At 37.7% G+C, this 20664-nt stretch overlaps 1 protein-coding gene across 1 annotated transcript; it reads left to right on the forward strand.

Annotated features, from left to right (window-relative positions):
- Positions 1-524: 524 nt before the first annotated feature.
- Positions 525-13484, forward strand: OTUD6B (OTU domain containing 6B). The gene is made up of 7 exons (XM_027659151.1): positions 525-698; positions 3083-3237; positions 6728-6823; positions 8206-8518; positions 10021-10082; positions 10706-10812; positions 11365-13484. The coding sequence occupies exons 1-7, from the start codon at positions 608-610 to the stop codon at positions 11447-11449; spliced, it is 909 nt and encodes a 302-aa protein (XP_027514952.1). The 5' UTR covers positions 525-607; the 3' UTR covers positions 11450-13484.
- Positions 13485-20664: the final 7180 nt, after the last annotated feature.

A 20664-nucleotide genomic window follows, 5' to 3' on the forward strand; every position in this document is an offset into this window, starting at 1 on the left:
TTTGGATTTTTACTGTATTTAAAATGTGACACTTTGTGAGGAGTAATTTCACAATGGTGAGGAGACAGAAACATGCCAACTTAGAAAATCGTGAGCCCTTCTGGGGATTTTTTACCTGTAAGTAGCTCCGGGTAAAAAACTCGCAGACACTGCACGCTGGGTATTTTGCACAGCAGCGAACAGGTTAATTTTTTTTTTCCCCCTTAATATGATAAATCACGTAAAACCCCTAAACTATTCCCTTCTCACCTCTACCCTTCCTCTTTAATAGGATTTCCCTCTAGTTGAGCTAAACGTATCGGGTTTTCCTAACGCAGACTTGTTCACTGGGATCCTTTACCGGGCAGGAGGCAGGAGAGAGCAGCACCGCCACCGCGAGCGGACAGAGAAGGCGGGTAGAGCTCTACCCGTGCACTCCCCGCCCTAAACAAACCAAGCGTCTCCACCTCCTTCCACGACCCGAGCTCAGGGGAGGGGACGGGGCCGCTCCTCCCCTCAGGGCGGAGGCTGAGGCGGTGCCGGGCCGGCGGCACTGGCGGAAGCGCGGCGAGCTCCCGCCTCCCACCGGGGTCGGGGGTCAGGGGTGTCCCGCCGCCTCCGGGCGCCCATGGAGGGCTCGGGGGACGAGGAGCCGGGGCCCGACGGGCCGCTGCAGCAGCTGGTGAAGCGGCAGCGCAAGGAGAAGCGGGAGCTCCAGGGTGAGGGGAGCTCTGGCTCGGGAGCGGGGAGAGCGGGTGCCTCAGCCCAGGGGAGGCGGCGGGAGCACGCGGGACCGGCGGGGCTCGGCGTCCCGCTCTCGCCTTCCCTCGGAGGATGCTCCGCGGAAGCCCCGCTCGGCTGCGCGGAGGGGCGGGAGCGACGGTGGCGGCTGCGGGAAAGGAGGGAGCAGCCTTTGCAGTGCCCTCGCAAGGGGACGAGGACGGCGAATATAACACATGTGGGCAGCGGTGCCAGAGCCGCGTTGTGCCGCTGGGTGTGGTGCTGCTCAGCCTGCGGAGTTCGCCTTGCCGCGATCCTGGGAGCCGGGACGTGCATGGGAGCTGTGACATGATGCTGGGCCATTGGTGTAGTCTTGGCGGTTTGCTACTTTGGTAAAGAAGGCGTGCTTTTATTAGGCATTGTAGATTGAAAAGCCTGCATAGGGGATTTTGCTGCCCAGGCAGCTGCATTTTTTCATATAAAAGTACAGCTGATCTGAAATGAACTTTTACATCCTGTCCAACCATAGTAAAGTACCTGTAGTAGAAGATCTGTGTGATCTTACAGTGCCTCATATGAACTTGTAACACTTTACCTACCCTATTACAGTAAATTAATATACTTAAGTAAATCTTTTAGCTGGATTCTGGTTTTGGGGAGTTTTTTGTTAAACCTTTCTCATTGCTGGTATATTACTACAGCCCTTTCCTTGTTTGGCTGTTTTGGTATGTAATGAAGTACACCCATCTTCAGCCTTTTATCACAGGGGTAAAGCAGAAACAAGACAGTATTAGACTTCATATTATCATTAAATCTGTAGGAACTTCTTGTTTTGAGATGCCTTTTCCTCCCTCAAATTTGGTTGAAATTGAAAAGAGGGGTAGGAATCAAGCACTGAGGTTAGCTGGCTGGACCACGTGGCACATGGATGGGGAGAGGCTGAGGAGCAGAGGATTTTTCCATTAGAGAAGGTGATAATTGTAGCCCTCCCCTACCAAATGGTGGGAGGGGTATATAGAAGGCAGAGCCCCAGTTTTCCCAGTTAGGAGAGGCAGGTGACCTACAGACATATATTGGCCTACTTGAAAGATACATTCCTCGTGTGTGTAATGAGTAATTGTTTAACAGAGAGTTCATAAGAATTAACATAAAGGGCATCTCAGCCTCTGAAAATTCAACCCCCACTACTCTCTTGGTTTTGTTTATGCCTTTTAAGTCCTGGATTCTCTTCTCCCCCATTATGTTAATTTTTGTGAACAAAGCTGCTCTTCTGTCATACTCAGCCTATTCATCTGTGAGACTGAATGCTTAACATAAATCTTTCAGTGTGAGCATTCTTTCTGCCTTCCCTTGAAAAGTTTCATTATCATCACCATTATCTAGCTCAATTGTGTCAGTCGAGGGTGAGGGACAGGAAAATGTACAGGTGATGAATAGCGAGCAGGGTGTTAAATAATTGGTGCTGTAACTCTAAAACAGTGAATACAAAAGTGACAGAGCTAGCAGGGAGTATTCATGTAAGAACATGGACCATGGAAGGTGTATTCAGCCTGCAGAAAAAGAGAAGACTATGGGGGATTCTGGTTTCCACTGTGTAATGGGTGGAGCCAGTGTGGAGAAGGGAATTTTCATGGGAAGAAGAAGAGAAAATATTTTCATGGCAAGAATCATTAAACGTTGAGAATAAAGTTGCCCAGAAAGGTTGCAGAATGTCCATCCCTGGAGGCTTTACACAGTCATCTGGATAAATTCCAGGTCCATCTGAATTAACATAACCTGATATGTCTTTGAATTCATCCCCACTTTGAGCAGGAGACTGAACTAGGTGACCTCTGGACATTCTTTCTAACCAGACTATTCTGTGGTTGAGAAATGGAGCATTGACTTGAAGACTAAAAATGCTTATGGAATTTAAGCAAGTTAAGGTGGTTTTTTTTTTCTTTTTTAAATACTCATTTTGCTTTAGAAAATTTAGTTTAAGGACAGGTAAACTCTCTTTTTACTCTTAATCTGCTACTTGTGTGATTAAAAATTTACACTTCTTTCCTGTGAGATTTGAGATCTCAATGCCTGAATAATCATTTCAAAGGTGAGAGGCCAAAGTCTGCTGCACTGATGAAGTTCATAAGTATGTATATTAGTAATGTGGTATAAGTTCTTCTCCAGAGAAAGAAAGAAACTGCAGTTTGCATCTTTTAAGAAAAAATATAGCCACTTAGAGAAAATTTGATTATTAGAACAAGCAGTCTCACAATTAAACTGTTATACTGATATGTTGATGTTTGTAATTTTTTTTTTGTGTGATTTGCAGTTGTCTTTTCTGGAATGGCCATGGTGTATCTATATTTAGAAATAATGTTTTATTGCACTGCTTCTCTAACAGCAAAAATTCAAGGCATGAAAAATGCTGTTCCCAAGAATGATAAAAAGAGACGAAAACAGCTCGCTGATGAAGTTGCCAAACTAGAGGCAGAACTTGAACAGAAGCACAAGGAGGAATTAAAGCAGCTGAAGGAAGCTTTACCTGAACAGAATAAGGTAGGTGCCATAACTTCAGCTGGTGTTGTACAGGTACAATTTGTGTTAAGGCTTTTTTAACTTCTAAAAATCCTAATAACACTTCAAAGTACTTATCCTTTTCTTCATGGTATTAGTAACTCTTTCCAACTTTGGAAAGATTCAGTCATTGGGATGAGTGGGCATTGCTGGAAGGGGTGTTTAACAGTGGGGTTTTCTTGTTGTTGAGCACTGTTGAGAAGAAGTGGTTTGGTTGCTCAAAGAATCACTTTCAAAGATATTGTCAAAAGCAGGTTTAATGTAAATTTGCAAAAGCACGACAAAATTTGATGGCAAGGTTTACTGTTACCTAATCCATGGATGAGGCATACAAGGAAAATTGAATTAATTTAGAATGATTTGCATAGAGACTGGGAATGCAAAAGAGAGACCCTAGCATTGAGTTTAAGATTCAGAGTGGACCCCCTTGCTTTCTAAACTGCTGATGGAGCCTAGTTGTGGCTGAGTTTAAACTTAGTCACAGACTTGGGTGGCTGTTTACATCCAAAGGATTTTAGCAGCACTTAATCATTGACTAATTTGCAAGGTAGTTCAATAGGATTAACTGTAATCACAACAGTAACTCACTTATGTATAGATCCAAGACAGCAACATTCATATTACACTTACTCTAGGGTATTTAAATCAATTCACACACACATGCATACAGACACAAAGATATATATCTATAAATGTACAATTCCCCTTTGCCAGTGGTGATGGCAAAGCCCACTGTGGCCCAGGAGACCGCTTAGTGTCTCACTTAGGACCACTGTGTTTAGGATCATCTTTAGACATTAATAACTTCCCATCCTGGCACTAACTCAAGTTGATAATTACTGAAATTATTCATTAGTCCAGTGACAATGGTAATGTTCCGCTCCAGTTCTGATTGAGGTGGATAATGTTCCAAGGCTAAGGGGGATGGTAGGACAGGTAACTGATTATTTCCAATTCACTTCCTTGGTCAGGCAAAAGGTATCCCTGGTATGAACAGTGCCACTCCCATGGAAGCCATGCAAGAGTTCTGATATGCTCAAGGGACGGTTCACCAACCAACTCACTACACAAAGGCCAAGGTGTAATGAGAATTTCTGAGATTGTAAAGCAGGCCCAAAGAGGTAGAGAAGGCCCTCATGGGGGCAAGGGTGCACCACCAGAAGAAGTCTTTGGGTTTGCTCTTAAGGCTGCAGGAGTAGCTCAGTCATGTTAGAGAATTATTTTTTTAAGTTACTGTTATATTGCCACTCTAAGTATCTTATGTAGACTACTAGGGTATTGTTGACCGTCAGTAGGTGTTTGACTTATCCAGTGTGTTTTATCTTGCAATTCTGTCAACAGTGAAACTGATTTTTTTGGGTCGGAGGACACTTTCTTTGATGACAATTGTCTTCATAAATGCTGCTGTTCTGCCTTGTTGGCAACACAGCTGCATACTTAAATGATGCCAGTTTGATGACAAACCACTTATTTTTTAACAGAGGCTTAGTATTATTCAAATTTAACTGCAGAAAATATGACCACCCGAGTAAACTAGACACTACTAAATATTTGTGTGACATACAAAAGGTGACCTGTGTTTTAACCGTTAATAAGGAGAGTGTTGGAAACTTTGGAAGTAGTGAATTTGCAATCCATAGACTTAGTTCTGTATATCCAGTACTGTAAAGTATTCTATTTGTATCATGTGCCTGAATTTAAGGACCAATTGTGCAAGTAAGCCTGTTCATTTACTTTCTCCTACCTGAATAGGAATAGAGCTTGTGGCTAAATTGGTGCCATAGTTACCTGTGAATGACACTTGCTCTGTGCTAATACATGTCCTGAAGTGTTTTCATAAAAGTGTGTGTCTTTTCACTGCTAAAATCTTGTAAAAAGGCAAACAAAAACTTATATGGCTGATAGTTTCTGGACTAGGTGTTTTCTGATTAGTGACCTAACAAAGAGTTAAGCAGAACATACTTTTATTTGAAAAGGAAAGTGAAAACATTTCTGAATGACTTTTGGGGGAAATAAACTTGATTGAGAAGCATCTGCTGAGAATCCTTGTGAATAAAATGTGTTCAATTGCAAGAGTTATGACCCTATAACAGTTTTCTGTAGTAGTTTTTAATCAGATGCTTAAACAGATGATTGATGGATAAGTGTTAAACATGATGCTTCTATTTACCTGTATCTTAGATTAGTTTCAAAAATTTGTTTTATTTTGCTAAATGAGTGTCACAGGCAGAATGGAAACTTTGAACAAAGTTTTTCAGAGAAGCCCGTCCGAGTGACAAGGTTCAGAAAGGACCCACTTGCTTCCTAAACTTGTTCTCAGAGAGGAGTCTAGCTGCACCTGGATCCAGTCTTAGCCCCAAACTTAGTCAACAGTTTATGTTTAAATGATTATAGATGTAGTTGAACCTTTATACAACTTTGCCCCTGAGGGTTAAGGATGGCAAACCAAATATGTTTATATGATTAGAATAAATTATTTTTCTAAATTGGTGATTATGGTAACAATAATGATTAGACTGAAAGAGTGTAATCAGAATTATTTGTTACACAGTATAGATAGCTATAACTGCTAGTATATTGTTGGTTCCTTTATCAGGAACTTTGTTTGCCTCACCCTCACTGGCTTCAGTTTCTGTCAGGAAACTGTTCTTCTTCAGAGCCTTTAACTTAGGGATTGGTGAGCCCGGCTGGTCTCAGTACTCTTCAATACCAAAAGCAGTATCACCCCCTTCTCTGTGCAGCACTAATAACTTCTGCAAACAGGGTATTGTTGGAGGTGTTTTACCCCCACTTAGGCAGAGTATCCTTCTACAATGAGCTGTAAAAACTTTCTGATGGAGGTGGAGGATCTTTCAAGCTAAAATCCTTATCCTGGGCTCAGCTTTGCCTGCAAGGATCTTGTTTTGAGATGTATGGTTTCTTTCCCTTCTCAGCTTTTTATTTAGATTGAACATGTTCCTGCTTCCAAAGGTGACATCTAACTCATACAGTTACAGGGTTAGCTTTGTAGTTTTTCTTGAGAAGTGTCAACTCCCTGTCTTTTCCAACTGCTGGTTACACTTTGGTATGGAAGGTGGAGTCTTCTGCTTAGTTGTCACAGATTTGATAATGGCTGGCTGGATACCAGTGGCTACTGTGATGAGGAAGACCTTTTCTTTCAATCAAAGAGCAGTGTTCACACTTCAGTATGTAAGAGAACTTACTGAAGAGAACATACTGAAGTATGAAAGGGAACAGCTTGAGATGCTCCATTCGTAACTGTCTCTTTGTCTAGACTACAGAAAAAGTAATGAACTGCATGACCATGGTTTGGGATATGAAATGCTCTACTTTTGGCTTTGACAGGTACTGTGCCATACACAGATCTTTGTGGCTAAAATTTGTAAATATGGCCATGAACAGAACTTAAAACTGTTTCAGAGGATGCATATCTTTATACTAATAAGAACATCTAACTTTTTTTTTTTTTTAGACAGATTCTGTAGCTGATGGGGTTGCAAATTTAGAGCTCGAAGGAGTAGAGCAACAGATTCAGCATCCTCGAATATCAAAAGCACAGAAGAGGCGGGTAAGACTTCACATTAAATATTTTACAAAGAATTGATTGACATTATGTTCAATTAAACTTTATTGCACTAAGCAAAGTTAAACAATTTTGCAGGGGACTGGCTAATTCAGTATTGATGCTGTACCTACTGGGTGCCTTGAAAATCTGTAAATCTGCTACCTAGAGATATGTAAGCATTTTATAAATAGTTGTACTTCTCTACCCTCAGCCACGAGCTGGGAATCAGAATAGGTCAGGAGATGGAAGACAGAAAAAAGAAATTATGTAAAGCAAATGATTTTTGAAAGCATTTCACTAAAAATTTATTAAATTTAAATCAAATTAAAATAATGGATGAAATTTAAAAAATTAATTAAAATAATGGAAAATACCAAGTGGAAAATATGCAATAGTGGGACTTTACTTGTTTAACAAAAGAACATTAATACTGAACTCCTTTTAAAATTTTGAGTTGTTAAGAAACACTACCTGGTGTCCTGGCTGTTAGGCTTAAATCTGGTTAAGGCTCAGATATTAAGCTATGATGGATTAACATTCTCATTGTACCTGCATGAATATTAGTTCAGGGCCAGAGGAGTGCTGCTTTATTGCATAGTCCATCCCCTCTTACATGATCACTGCAAACATAATAAAAGGATGTTCATAATTCATGGCACCATTTCTAGGCAAGCTGGGAGCTCTAGTCTGGTTTTCCTATATTGTGATTGCCTGAACCAGTCTGGTCTTGATTTGTGGTGGATTTCAAGTATGAAAGTGAAAAGATCATTCTCTGTACTGCTTCCTTTTTTATTTGCTTCCTTGTTAACTTAAGCATGAACTTATGAAACATTCTATGAAGGTAATTTTTATGTATTATTACATCCCTTCTAGTATTCTTTATATGCATTCTTATCCATTATTTAGGTTAGGAGCAGTCTTTTATGATGTATAGTACTTAGCCTGGGGGGGTTGTTTCCTAATGTGAGCTCCATTATTCAATCATATGCTTAAGTCATAGATCTCAGATTTATTATGTATTTTCTGATGTTTAATTAGAATTCCCCTACTTGAGTGGTGAAATAGGTGATCTTGAAGAAATAGCTATAATTAATAGCCTTTGTATGAGCGTTGTAAAGTGTTATTTTGCATACTGATATAATTAAGACTTCTGTCCCATAATTTTAGGTGTATTGGAGACAATTAGGATATATTGATCACTTACAATTTGCTAAAGTTTGAGTTTAGAAGGTCCCTAATGGGTAGTACTGATTCAGGTAAATATTTCACAGATAAAAATGTACTGAGAAAATATTTGAAGAGTTAGAAGCAAGCACCAAGCCAAGAACTGTACAGGCATATTCTAAATTTTAACATTTGATATAATTTTTGTTTTTTAATATAAGGAGAAAAAAGCTGCCTTGGAGAAAGAAAGAGAAGAAAGGATAGCTGAAGCTGAGATAGAAAATTTAACAGGTGCTAGACATCTTGAAAGTCAGAAACTTGCCTCCCTTTTGGCAGCAAGGCACTTAGAGATTAAACAGATCCCTTCAGATGGCCATTGCATGTACAAAGCTATTGAAGATCAGCTCAAGGATCACCAGAATTCCTGGACTGTTGCAACTCTGAGGAACCAAACAGCAAAGTATATGCAAAGTCACTTTGATGACTTCCTGCCCTTTCTTACAAACCCTAATACTGGAGACATGTATAGCAAAGGTAAGACTTGTGGCATAAGAGATTTGGGAAAGTATTGTAACTGTTTCTGATAAATCTCAGTATAGAGTTATAGATGAATTGGGACCTTTGTGGTGTTTGTTCTTGAACTGTTATTTTATTGGTTTGGCTGTGTTTTATGGAACACAAAATTATGATCTGCTATGAAACTTAGTATACCTGAATCTTAGTAATTTAATTTTTTTTTAAAGTAATCTATCAAACATTATTCCTCATTAAAAAAAAAAAATCACAGTTTACTGGTTACTACATGGCAATATGTTCCAGGATGTGATTTAAGTTATTATAAGCAGCCTGTCTACCAGGTTAGGGATGATTTTTTTGTCAAGTTTTATATTGATGTTTGCAAGGTACATAGGAAAGCTGTTGAAAATAGTTGTGAAATTCAATAAAATCTATTTTATAATTATTTTATAATAGTTTGCATAGATGCACTTTTTAATTCTACCCTTTATTTTCACTGCTAACGGAAGGTATTTTGGAACCCAAACAGACTAAACCAAAAAAATATAAAGAGCTTTAGTGTGGAGCAATGGCTCAGTAAATGCTGTTAAATGGAGTTTATGTACCTCTTATTTGAGCAATACATGATTTATTTATTATACCTGGAATACCACACAAATGACTGCATAATTTTTTTTTGACTTAATGGTACATTCAGTTAATAGGTATTGTTGTGGATTTCCTTTGGTCACTGGGGGCTGTCTTTCTCATGCTGACAGAGATAATTGTCACAGAATAAATGTGTCCCAAGAGAATACTGAATGAAGTTCTGCAGAGCAGCAGGGAATTGTGGTTTTCTGTTATAAGGGAAGTGTATGAAAAATAATTCTGAGCAGCCTTTAGAAAACCTAAAGATTCTTTTTTCTCAAAATCTGTTCTTAGGGTTCAGAAGCTTGAGGGCTTGGAATTTATAAATTTTAAACTCAGTTTCTGTAGAACATGATCTGAAAAGAGTTTATTTACCTATTTACAAAGGAACTATTTGGAATAAATAGAGTTTAAAAAAGAAGGTAATTTAGAAATTTAAGAAAACTCTCAACCATTGAACTACATAGTTACAAGACTTAAAATATACCTGACACCTGGCAATTGTAAGAACTAAGCATACTGTCGGGTTGTTTTCTAGAGTCTAAATATCCCCTGAAATTTAACAGAAGGAAAACTGCGTGCAGTTTCATGTTAGTTGTTACCAGTTCTCTGAATAAAAAGTTTAAATTATGAACTGCACTTGTTATACTCACACTTGTTTTTATTCCGGTCTTCAGCCTTAAATTTGCTTTTCAAAACAGTTACGAATTTGGGGTTTTTTGGCCTCTGGTGTTTTTTTTTTCTTTCCTTCTCTTCAGTGAAATACACGTTTTGCTGTATAATATGCTTGTACTTTTCTGATTCTAGTTCTTCATTGTACAGTCAGTATTTTTCCTTAGTTACTTGTTCTCAAATAAGGGAAGTACTAAAAGTTGTCTTTTCTTTCCCTGCAGAGGAATTTGAGAAATACTGTGATGATATAGCCAATACAGCTGCATGGGGTGGTCAGCTGGAAGTAAGTATTGTCTTGATAATTTTTATTTGGGAAATTCTGAAGTGAGTGAATATACCTTAAAAAAAAAGTGCTTCTTAATAAAGACTACCTGAACACATAAGGGAACATAGTCATGAATAGTTTATTAAGAACTTCCTCCTATGGTTGTAAGTTGTTTTCCCCGAAGTAGTAGCTTTTCTTATGGTGCCCTGTGTTCTAATGTATTGGACGACATGCAAGTTAATGATTCAGTAGGTCTAAATATCATTAGAAACACTGACACTATGAGTGGAAGAAGACTTAAAAAAGCTGCCTAGATTAGAGTAAGGTTCAGTTTTTACCATGTAAACAAGAACTTGAGCTTTAGAAACTACATATGCATTTTTGTCTTACTGTTTTATGATAGTTACCAAATTACTGAAAATAGCCCAATGTTGTATCCTCAAAACGATGATTAGTTTAAGGCAACCTGTTTTCAATTGAAGTTTTAAAAGTTAAAATAATTTTGCTTATTTTAATAAGTTTATTTTCTGATAATATTTGTAATGTGTTTGAACTGTCTGCTAAAATTAAATGCCTAGTCTTCCTGTCTTCTCCCTACATTAGATTTAATCCTATTACTGAATTGTTTTTATGCCTTAAAGCTAAGGGCTTTGTCGCACATTTTGCAAACACCTATTGAAGTAGTGCAAATGGATTCCCCTCCCATTATTGTTGGTGAAGAATATTCAGGCAAACCAATAACACTTGTGTAAGTATGTAATTTCATCTCTTAAAATTAGTGCCCTTATTTCTATAACATAGGGCTCAACTTTGGTTTTCACTTGCTCTTTTACTTTCTTATTACATATCTGACATTGAAATGCTGCTTGAATAATGACCATGCAGGTCAGAAATTGTTTTTGATTGACACCTTAGTTTGAAGAAATTGTAATTGGAGTACTTAAAATGCTGACAATGTCTGATGTGCATCAGTCACTGTGTATCAGCTTTATGTAATGCTGCAAGGTTATTTTGCCTGTTAGATAACTGTAAAATAATACTGAAATTGATATAAGATCTAGGAGGAAACTTTTTTCCCTCTTCAAAGTATATGTCAATATGTGCCTGGAAGTCACCAGAATTAAAAATTGTCTTTATTAATGAATGCTCTTCTATTTAATGAATATTTTCTGTATATTTTCTGTGATCAAACTTGGCTTTATTTAAGTTGTCTTCCAGTGTTGTTACTGTTTGGCACAACATGTACTTTTAGTTAAACTGAACACTAATTCTATAACTTTTTTTTTTTTTTTTTTTTTAGGTATATGAGGCATGCCTATGGATTAGGAGAACATTACAATTCTGTAAAACTTGTAACAGATACTGCTACAGAAAACAGTAGCTAGCATACAAAAGTATTCGCATGGATAACAGTTGCATCATGATGTGTTGGGCTTCAGGCAATTCCCAGACAGACTGGAAAGTAGAACTAAATGGAATGTATTAACAATGAGGAAAAAAAAAAAAAAGACATGGAAGGTTTGACTATAAATCAGACATAGCTCTTGATTTAAAACAAACCCAAACCAAATCCACATCATAATATTTTGAACTTGTTGGTATTAATTATGTTTAGAAGATCTTCTCTAATATGGTGGCTATATAGATCAGATTTTTTTTTTTTAATAAAACTTCTTCCCATGCTGCAGTGAAAACACTGAGTGGTAAATGTTTTGGTTAATCTGCATTTCTGCTGAACAATTAAGATTACTTGAAGATTCCTATTCCATTATTTCTGTTAGATTTGGATAATAAAAGAAGAGTTAAGGCATTTGAAATGATTGTATTTTGGTTGATGGAATATCCTCTACAGTGTTCCTTTAGTTCTGTCAGGATCTACTTGTAAAGCTGTAGTAAGGATCTCCTCCTTTATTTGGACATTGAAGACCTGGAGGCAAATCCAGTAGTAAAATACCTAACTTGGCTGAAGGAATTGCACAGGTTTTTGAAGACTTTCATGTAAGATTTTTGCAAAGATTGAGGTAGGGGTTTTTTGCAGTTGACAGGAGGAACTGAACACCTGTGCAGCAAGAGCATTGCTGTTTCTGACTGTACATGTTAGCATTGATGCAAGTTAACTGCACTGTTCATTCTTCATAGTCTTTCATTTGTGCATTTCAATGATACAGGAATCTTACAAAGAGTCCTTCAGTGTCCTTGTAAAACTCATCTGAACTCATCATTTATGGATCTGCTGATCTAAGCACTTTGTCATCAAAAGTGTAATGTTTTATAATGCTTAAAAAAGCTGGTTGCATGCATGTAGAAATAACCACTTTGGGTTTTATCAGTAATTTTAAAAGTGATCTGGAGAACAATAAAGTTTAATTGCTTCTTTGATGCACAGAGACTTGAAAGGTGGGAATTTTAGTGTGGCTTGACTTTTTACGTTAGAAACGTAAATTGTTGTCTTTGAGTCACTATAAATGTGACTTCAAAATTAGAAGCATACTGAAACCAAAGTTATAATGCAAATTTTTTTTAACAAGTGATTTTTAAATTATTTTTTTGTTTAAAGCCTTAGTTAATAACATAATTATCTGTATTTTACTGCTGCTGAGTTGGTTTGGACATAAGTGGTTGATATCCATATTAGACACCTTTGCCCTGGTTTGAGGATTATGACCTAACAGTACACATCTTGTAGTCCTAAAGCTAGCTAGTAGATTGACATTCCTGGAACATACAAATTAGAAAGAAAAATCTGCTCTTATTTAAGAAGGAGATAAGTGTTCACTTTATGGGTCAGATTATGTCTGATTTAAAGCACTTTGAGAGAGAGGGAGGGAAAAAAATCAGATAATTATAGCAGGGGGTTTTGGACAAGCAGTTCCTTAAACTGGTACCTGCCAGGAAAACAAAGTATTAACAAGACCATAAGTTTTTACATCCTTATTTGTCTGTTACAGAATAGTAATTTTAGTTGGTTTATATATCAAACCAGCTGGTTTACTATAGAATTTGGCTTACTGCCTTGATTGTATAAAATTATGTTTTTAATTTTGAACAAAAAATAGAATACAATAGCTTGGAAAAAGTGTTTCTATTCATAATACCATTATGAATTTCACTAAAAATAATAATCAAAAATACTCTTCTCTGCATTTTTTTTTAATTGATGTGATATGAAATCCATGTGCTGCATTTTATAGGTACTTGGTGAGAAAGGTTCTTTGCTTTATTTGGGTCCCAGTTTTGTTTGATTAACCGAGAGAGAAAAGATGCTGGAATCAGGGAGCACCTGTACCAACAGTTTGTCATATTGAGGGTGTTTACAGTTCATATAAAGTTAAATAATGTTATAATATAGTGAGTGAAAGATTCTTACTCATACTGTATGGGACTTGCCAAAAAGTAATAAATTGGTTTATTTGTGGCAAATCTTGTTGTTGTCACTTTATATTTTGTACTCAGATACTTCAGTTCTTATTTCTTAGTAAGAATAAGCTTACCCATTTACCCCTCATGACTTTAGGGTCCTACTGTAGTATGAATTCTCAAACAGCTGTTAATATTCAAGCAGTATTTGCTCTGTGCGAAATAAAAGTGCTTCTAAACAAAATTTATCCTCAGCAGTTAAACTTGAACTTTTCGGAAAAGTTGTGTTTGAAAATACTGTTGAACTTCACCATGCTTAAAAATGATCAAGTGAAACCGAGAGGGTTTTTTCCCCACAGTTTAGCTTTTAACTTCTTTGTCAGTTTACATTTTCTCTGCAGAATAGTGGTACTTCCTTTGAGTTTCTATGCATTTCAGTAGCTTTTCTTACTTTTATCTGCAATTCACTGACATCAGTTTCTTCAGCTACTGTATGTCTTAAGGATTCTTCGGTGTTCTTTTTCCAGATTGAGATTAGTTTCCACTAGGAATGCTCACATGAACGGGAGGGAAACTGTCTAGTGATTCACAATACATTGTGTACAATATTCTGGAAGGGACAAACCAATTTGTTGTTGAAAGCAATGGGTATAATTAGGCAAATTAGGGCACAGAACTCACCTCCTCTTGAAGGCACCTGTGGCATTTAGTGCTCTTCTCTGTCCCTTTTGCTTGCTCTGCACCAGTCTCTGCTCCCCTGTGTGTGCCCAGCTCTGTGGGCTGCAGCTAGCCCTGGAGAGCAGGTGGGAGGTGGGTGGCTGTGGGAGGGAGTGCCCTCATAAACTGTTTAAATAGTCCATGAGTTCGAGAGGTTTTTTTAAAAGCAAGAAATAATATAAAATGCAATGAAGCTGTGATGCTCCTTGTGCGCATTTGTCCAATTCCCATAACTTCTTGTGTTTATGAATATTAAAATATTGCACCAAAGCTAAAACAGAACTTTACGTTTAGAGTGGTTGAGGTGGTGTAGTTTAGGAACTCCCTAATTTAGTGCCCCCCTCCTCCTGCCCCAAGACTCTCCCAAACCAGGCATCCTTGCTCCCCTCCCTCCTCCCATGGGAGATACAAAAGGTAGAGATGATGGGTTGAGATGAGAATAATTTACTGTAAACAGCAGTACAATGAGAAATTGAACAGTAACAGCAACAATACTAATAACAGTGTACAAAAGAGAGGGTGGTTTACGTGCAAAAATGGTCACCAGGCCCAGGACAATGAAAAATAATGGCAGACAGACCCTCTGCACCCTCTCTTTTTTTCCTGTCTACAAGCCATGCCCACCTTCTTCCTGGAAGTGAGAATCCCTGACCTTCACCTCCTGTGGTGACATGAGGTAGTACAGAATAACAGCCCAGGCACGCCCACATGGTGCCAGGCTCTGCCCCCCCACACCTACTGCAAAAAAATTAACTAAAATCTGGGACAGGAGGGAAAGCTACTGAGAAATCCGTTGGCATAGTCAGAAGAGAAATGCATGTTCTGTGTGTTTGCTTCAGGCTGCAGGTCCCTTGTTTGTGTGTCAGTATTGCTCAAAGGGACCACACTTCTCAGAAATTCTTTAGCTGAGGATTTCCCCGATTGGAGATGAGTTTTCCAGCTTCTTCAGGCTCAGCCTCGTAGGTCACAGGGAGATGTTTGGGGTTTTCTGAGCACATTGATTGATAGAGCCGTCTGACAGACTAGAACAGCTTTAAAGGTATTTCTTGTTATTCAGCCTATTTACAGTGCTGGTGTGTTGTATTCAGTAGGATTAACTCACCTGATGCTTATTCCTTTAGACAAGTTTTCCATTCCATTCTTATCCTTGACTCTGCCTTTTTCATATGAGCTATCATACTTAGTGCTTTTCAAATATATAATTTTGTTAGAAAATAGCTGAAGAGTTGCAGTGGTGAACTGTAGTCTCTTTCTGCTAGGACTGGGGACTGTTGAAGTTACTGAGGAATTTTACCATTTGATCTGTTATTGCTGGGGACTCCCGGAGCTCTCAGCTGTGTACCATGGTGGTTGTGAGCACATCCCAGGCAAAGAACTGTGTTTACCACGTTTGGGCACAAAGTTAAAGTGAGCAAGTCACCCTTGGTTTGCTACTTGAATTTCAGTTTGTCATTTTTTGTTTATATTTCCAAGGACCTTTCCATGATCACACCTCCCTTCAGTTTAGCAGCAGCTGCACATCTCATTAAAGCAGTTTCTATTTCTTACACCTCATTAATGAAGGTGTTACAAGACTGGACTGGACATCACTAATGGACTTTGTCACACAGCATTAGCTATCTCACTCAGTGGATGCCTTGAACTTTTATGATTCTCTCTGAACCTGTCTACATCACGGAATACCAATCCCAACAAGCATGGAGTGTTTCTGGCAGGCTTTGTTATGTGGCACCAAATACTTTGTTAGCTGGACAAAAATTACCCAAGTTATTACACAGAAATCACTCATTTCATAGGCCTTCCACCTCTTGAAAAGGCTTCTTCATCTCAGAGTTGATAATGATTTCTTTGCATGTGCAGTTCTCACTGCTTCTGCTGTGACTGCCAGTAAGAGTTCCAACCATATGATGATTTTTTTCAAAATCTGGACTTCATCCATGAGTATCTGGATGCAGGCCAGAGAGCTAATATCAAATAGTTTGTAGTAGCAATTCTCTATTATAACTCATAGAGTACGTAATGAAAAGAGTGACTTGGAAATAGAATGTCCTAAATTCCATGGCCATCTCCCTCAGCCAAGCAGTTCTCAAGACACACTTGCATTTATATTTACTTTCTGAAGCGCTGAAAGTCCTAATTTTTCCCTGGGTCCTCTTAAAGTTACAGAGTTTTTGGAATAAAGATTTGTGTGTTGGATAATGAACTTTCAACCCCATATTAAATGATGTAATGCAGTTAAAAGTTGCTCTTTTAACAAGCAAGAAAGAGGCTGAGGTGGATATGCCTCATTCCAAACGTGGGTGACTTAAAGGGTCTCATTATGGAAAAATAAATGGAGCTTCATACCCATAATTACTTTAGCTGACATGTTTAGCTGTGCAGCAATAAAACATACATCATCTTAATATATATTGTTAATCTTGCCAATGATTTATACCATCTGAAATTACCTCACCAGGTTAGATAGAATGAAGTCAGTGAAAAGCAGCTAAGCTTGATAATTAAGCTAGACAAAGTGGCAAGTAGGTTTTTCACTGCTTAATATATGTTATTACAAATTATTTAAATGCTAAAAGATAACATGAAATTCCTTTCTTTTTGCTATAATTAGTCCTGCTGCGGATGTGTTCAAACAAAAAAGCTATTTCAGATATTTCATAACAGTAAATAGACATGGTTTTATTTCATTTGGAGAACTGCATTTGAATGTGCTAAGATTTTAGGTTAAGAAATACCTCCAGCCTTGACATTCTCCTGATAAATCATGGTTGCAAAGCAACTAACAAGAGAACTTCATTGTTGTGTGTGTGTATGTGTGTTGGAATACATTTCTGTCTGTACTGCTTGGGAGAGGGCATTTTTGTTTAGGTGTGTTTCCTCCTATCTTTTCTCACCTGAGAGAAGTCAACGTGGTGGTGACAGAAACTGGGAATCTTTTTAATAACAGAAAATCGAATTGTGTAATCCTCTGCCTTTTCCATTTGAAGATGATTATTCTTTAGTTAAAGTGTACGGCATTTGTACTTATTGGGATATTTTCAAGCAATTTAGCATAAAATGAGATCATTACATTTTATTGACCAACAATATCCTTCTTTTAAGGATATAGATGTATAAAAGCAATAGTTCAAACCTGAAATCTGGAAGAAAATAAAATCCATATGCTTTTAAATTTTTTCTTATTGTTGTTTGTAATTTTGTAACAACTTGGAGCAATTATCTTAGTCCAAGATTTTGAAAAGAACACAGTTGACTTTTTAGTCATGGCTACACAGTTCCTTAAGGCCATTAGCACTTATTTTCTGTATGCCAGTGAACATAGGAAAACACAAATGTCTTCAAAACAAAGAACTGATTTAATAAACTGTTTGTGGTTACTCCTAGTTTTTGTTCATGACTGAGTTGTAAAGGATATGCTCCTATGCAAGCCTGATTTTATGAGGTGGTGTGAATTAGTGGGTTCTCTTTCTATGCTATCAGTTGAGCACAGGTGCATCTTTGTGCTTGTTATACGGGCCACCGATTTGCTGTGGTAGATAAGGTCATAGAGTTTAAATGGCTTGTCTGTAATATGATTTGTACAACAGGAAAGAGAATTGCATTATGCAAAGGTGTGGGATGAGAAATTGAGATGGAATTGTAAATCTTTGGGAAGCATTTGGATGTGCAGTACTGAGAAACAAGAAATCCTGAGCATGTGCTGTTCAACATGAGCATAAATATCTCTGGAAGTAAATGAATTTTAAAGTCATGAAAGTATTTGGATTTTAAAACTCTATTGTTTTTCTGGTTCTGGATGATCTTAGATAAGGAGACTTAGAGTACTATTAATTGAAGGACTGAATATTTGATTGATTTCTTGTATAGCTGCTTAACCAAAGGCTTTATTCTGTTTTAGAGTTTATAGGTTTATAAAACATTTTAAAGACATCAAATATGAATGCATTTTGGGTCCCAGTGTAGGTGATGGAAGGGAAGGTTGAGGATGGTCAACACCTCAGAAAGCCAAATCTCTTAAGAGCCGTTTGAAAGTGGAACGGCTCCCAGCCAAGAGTAACAGCTGGATTTCACAAGCTTAAACAACTTTCCAGCTGGATGTTGCTTATGCTCCTATTTCTATAGACACAGCTAACATTGTGAAAAAAGAGTGAGAAACTTGAGGATCTGTTTACAGCATCTGTATAGTGCTTACCTTGTTATTACTGGCAAGTCATCCATTTCATGGAGTCAAGAGTCACGGAATCGTCATGGTTGGAAGGGATCTCCTGAGATCATCTAGCATAAGCCCCTGCTCAGGCAATTTAAATCTCTTGGTACGTTAGCTATGGATAGAAATTAAGTTAAGTTTCTAAAGTTTTTAAACTGAATGTTGAATAGACAATAATATTAACAGTGTCTTGACTTTTGAAGTGAGGAGTTACTAATCTGCTGGATGCACCCCCTTGATGGGGAAAGCAGGGTGGAAGGCCCTGGTGTCAGGGTGGTCTTTGTTGCCACTCTGTGTGTCCTTCCTGTCTCTTTAGACTTAGGCTGTTCAGGATCAAAACCACCTCTAGTCATATGTATGGTGGTCAGCCCCTGGCTGTGGAGTTAAGTGGCACAGCCTGGCTGTGTCTGTGTTGCTCTTCACAGCAGCCTGTCCCACAGTGGGAGGCACAGCAGTTGGCTTTGGCTCTCTGTTGGACCCTGCTTGATGCATGCATGGCTCTAAGCAACAATCTTTATCCTTTGTGTGCTACTCTCATTTTAAAGTTTCTGAAGTAAAGTGAGGGCAGTTTGTTCACCTCACAAGAGCATTGCACAGAATGGAAGTGCAGGTATGCATGCATGTTTTAGAGTGCAGGATGAGGATTTTTAGGGGTTTGTGGGGATGGAAAAACTTCTGGAATATAGCATTAAATGACTGAATATGAAAAAAACCCCAGAACTGATGTAACCTTATCCATACTGACTTTTGGCTCTGGTTTTTGTTTTTTTTTTTCCAAGTGAAACCTCCTCCAAACTTTGCTCCATTGCCTGAAACAGCCCAAAAAAATGCAGGCAGTGAGCAAAAAATGAAGGGTCTGATGCACAAATTTGTTTTCTAGCCCTCAGTTACTTATCAGTGTGGATGTTTGCCACAAATGCTAGTTAGAATATTATGCTAATTAGAATATTATTTAAACTGCATTATAAATAATAAATAAATTAGAAATTAATTTCTTCTTCCTAAATTAAAAATAATCTAAGATGCTTTTTTGCTCGCAGAAACCTTATGTTTTCTTTAGCAACATTACTTACTGTCCACTCCTCGCTCAGGGTTGCATATGACATGGCAGATAACAGGGGACTCTGTCCTAAGGATCTCTACATTTAAATATTAATCTTGAAGACAAAATTTAAACGTAAATTGTGCTCTTGAAGCCTTTGTACCTTCTAAACCATTTAAAAAGAACCAACACTGTACAGAACATTTGACAGAATAGGAATTCATCAGTGCTTGTGGTACAGATTTGTGGAAAGTGATCTTGAAACATTGGTGCTACAGTTTTTCTTAAAAAAAAAGGAAAGTACAGCACCTCTTATTTTGAGAAGAAAATTAAAATAAGCTGAAATATATACCTACCAATATAGAGATGATGCTGTGCTCCTACCCAGTGTAGTCACAGATCAGTTGCTGCTGCTGTGCCATAGAGCAAGCAGGGAATGAACTCACTAGATCTATCAGATTGCTCTCTTTGGTATTGTTTACAATAATTGTTAATTAGTTTCCTAGGATAGTACCTCATTTGTGGTCAAAATAAAATGTTCACCAGATGGAGAGAAAATTAATGCTGAAACAGTAATCTATTCATATACATAATTATTCCTTGTAACTCTGTAATGGTGATGGTTCTGGCTGTTTAAACTCCAGCAACAGACAGATCAAGCAGATGACATTGCTTAAACATTATTCAGGGTTTTATTGGGTAAACCATAAACAATTGATGTATGATTGCTTTTTGACTGGCTTCTTTCATGTGTTTTAATTTGATAATGTGATTAACATTTTTTCATTTAGAGACTTTGAGTTCAGATTTTGAAGTTGCAGGAAGTGTTTGGATGTACAGAAAGTGTTACAGCATTTTTGCTGTAAGTCCTAGTTTTGCTTAGTTTTGAGATTTGTTTTTAAAATATGATCTATAGATTTCTTAATGTAGAAATAGATGCATTCTTAAAAATGAAGGTAAAGGACCAGGTGTGAAATATTTGGTAGTTTTTATGTTTGTTTGTTTGTTTTGCTGGTTTTTGTTTGTTTTTTTTTCTGAAACAGCTTTAAACTGAAGGAGGCTCTTAGACTTCATGGAAAGTAGTGAGAAAGCATGAATTACTTTATCTTTAGAATGCTGTGTTTATAATCTGCCTGTGTTTTTATTCCTGTGGATTATTTCATTTGGAAGCAAGATTAGTGTTCCTTTCTTTTATGCTAAGAGTTTGATCATTCATGTAATTTCCCTCTTTTCTGAAACTGGAGTTTTTTGTCATTTCTCACCCTTTTAAAATGATC

This window comes from Corapipo altera, unplaced genomic scaffold (genome assembly GCF_003945725.1).
Source record: "Corapipo altera isolate COAL_440 unplaced genomic scaffold, ASM394572v1 52, whole genome shotgun sequence".
In the NCBI taxonomy this organism is placed as follows: domain Eukaryota; kingdom Metazoa; phylum Chordata; class Aves; order Passeriformes; family Pipridae; genus Corapipo; species Corapipo altera.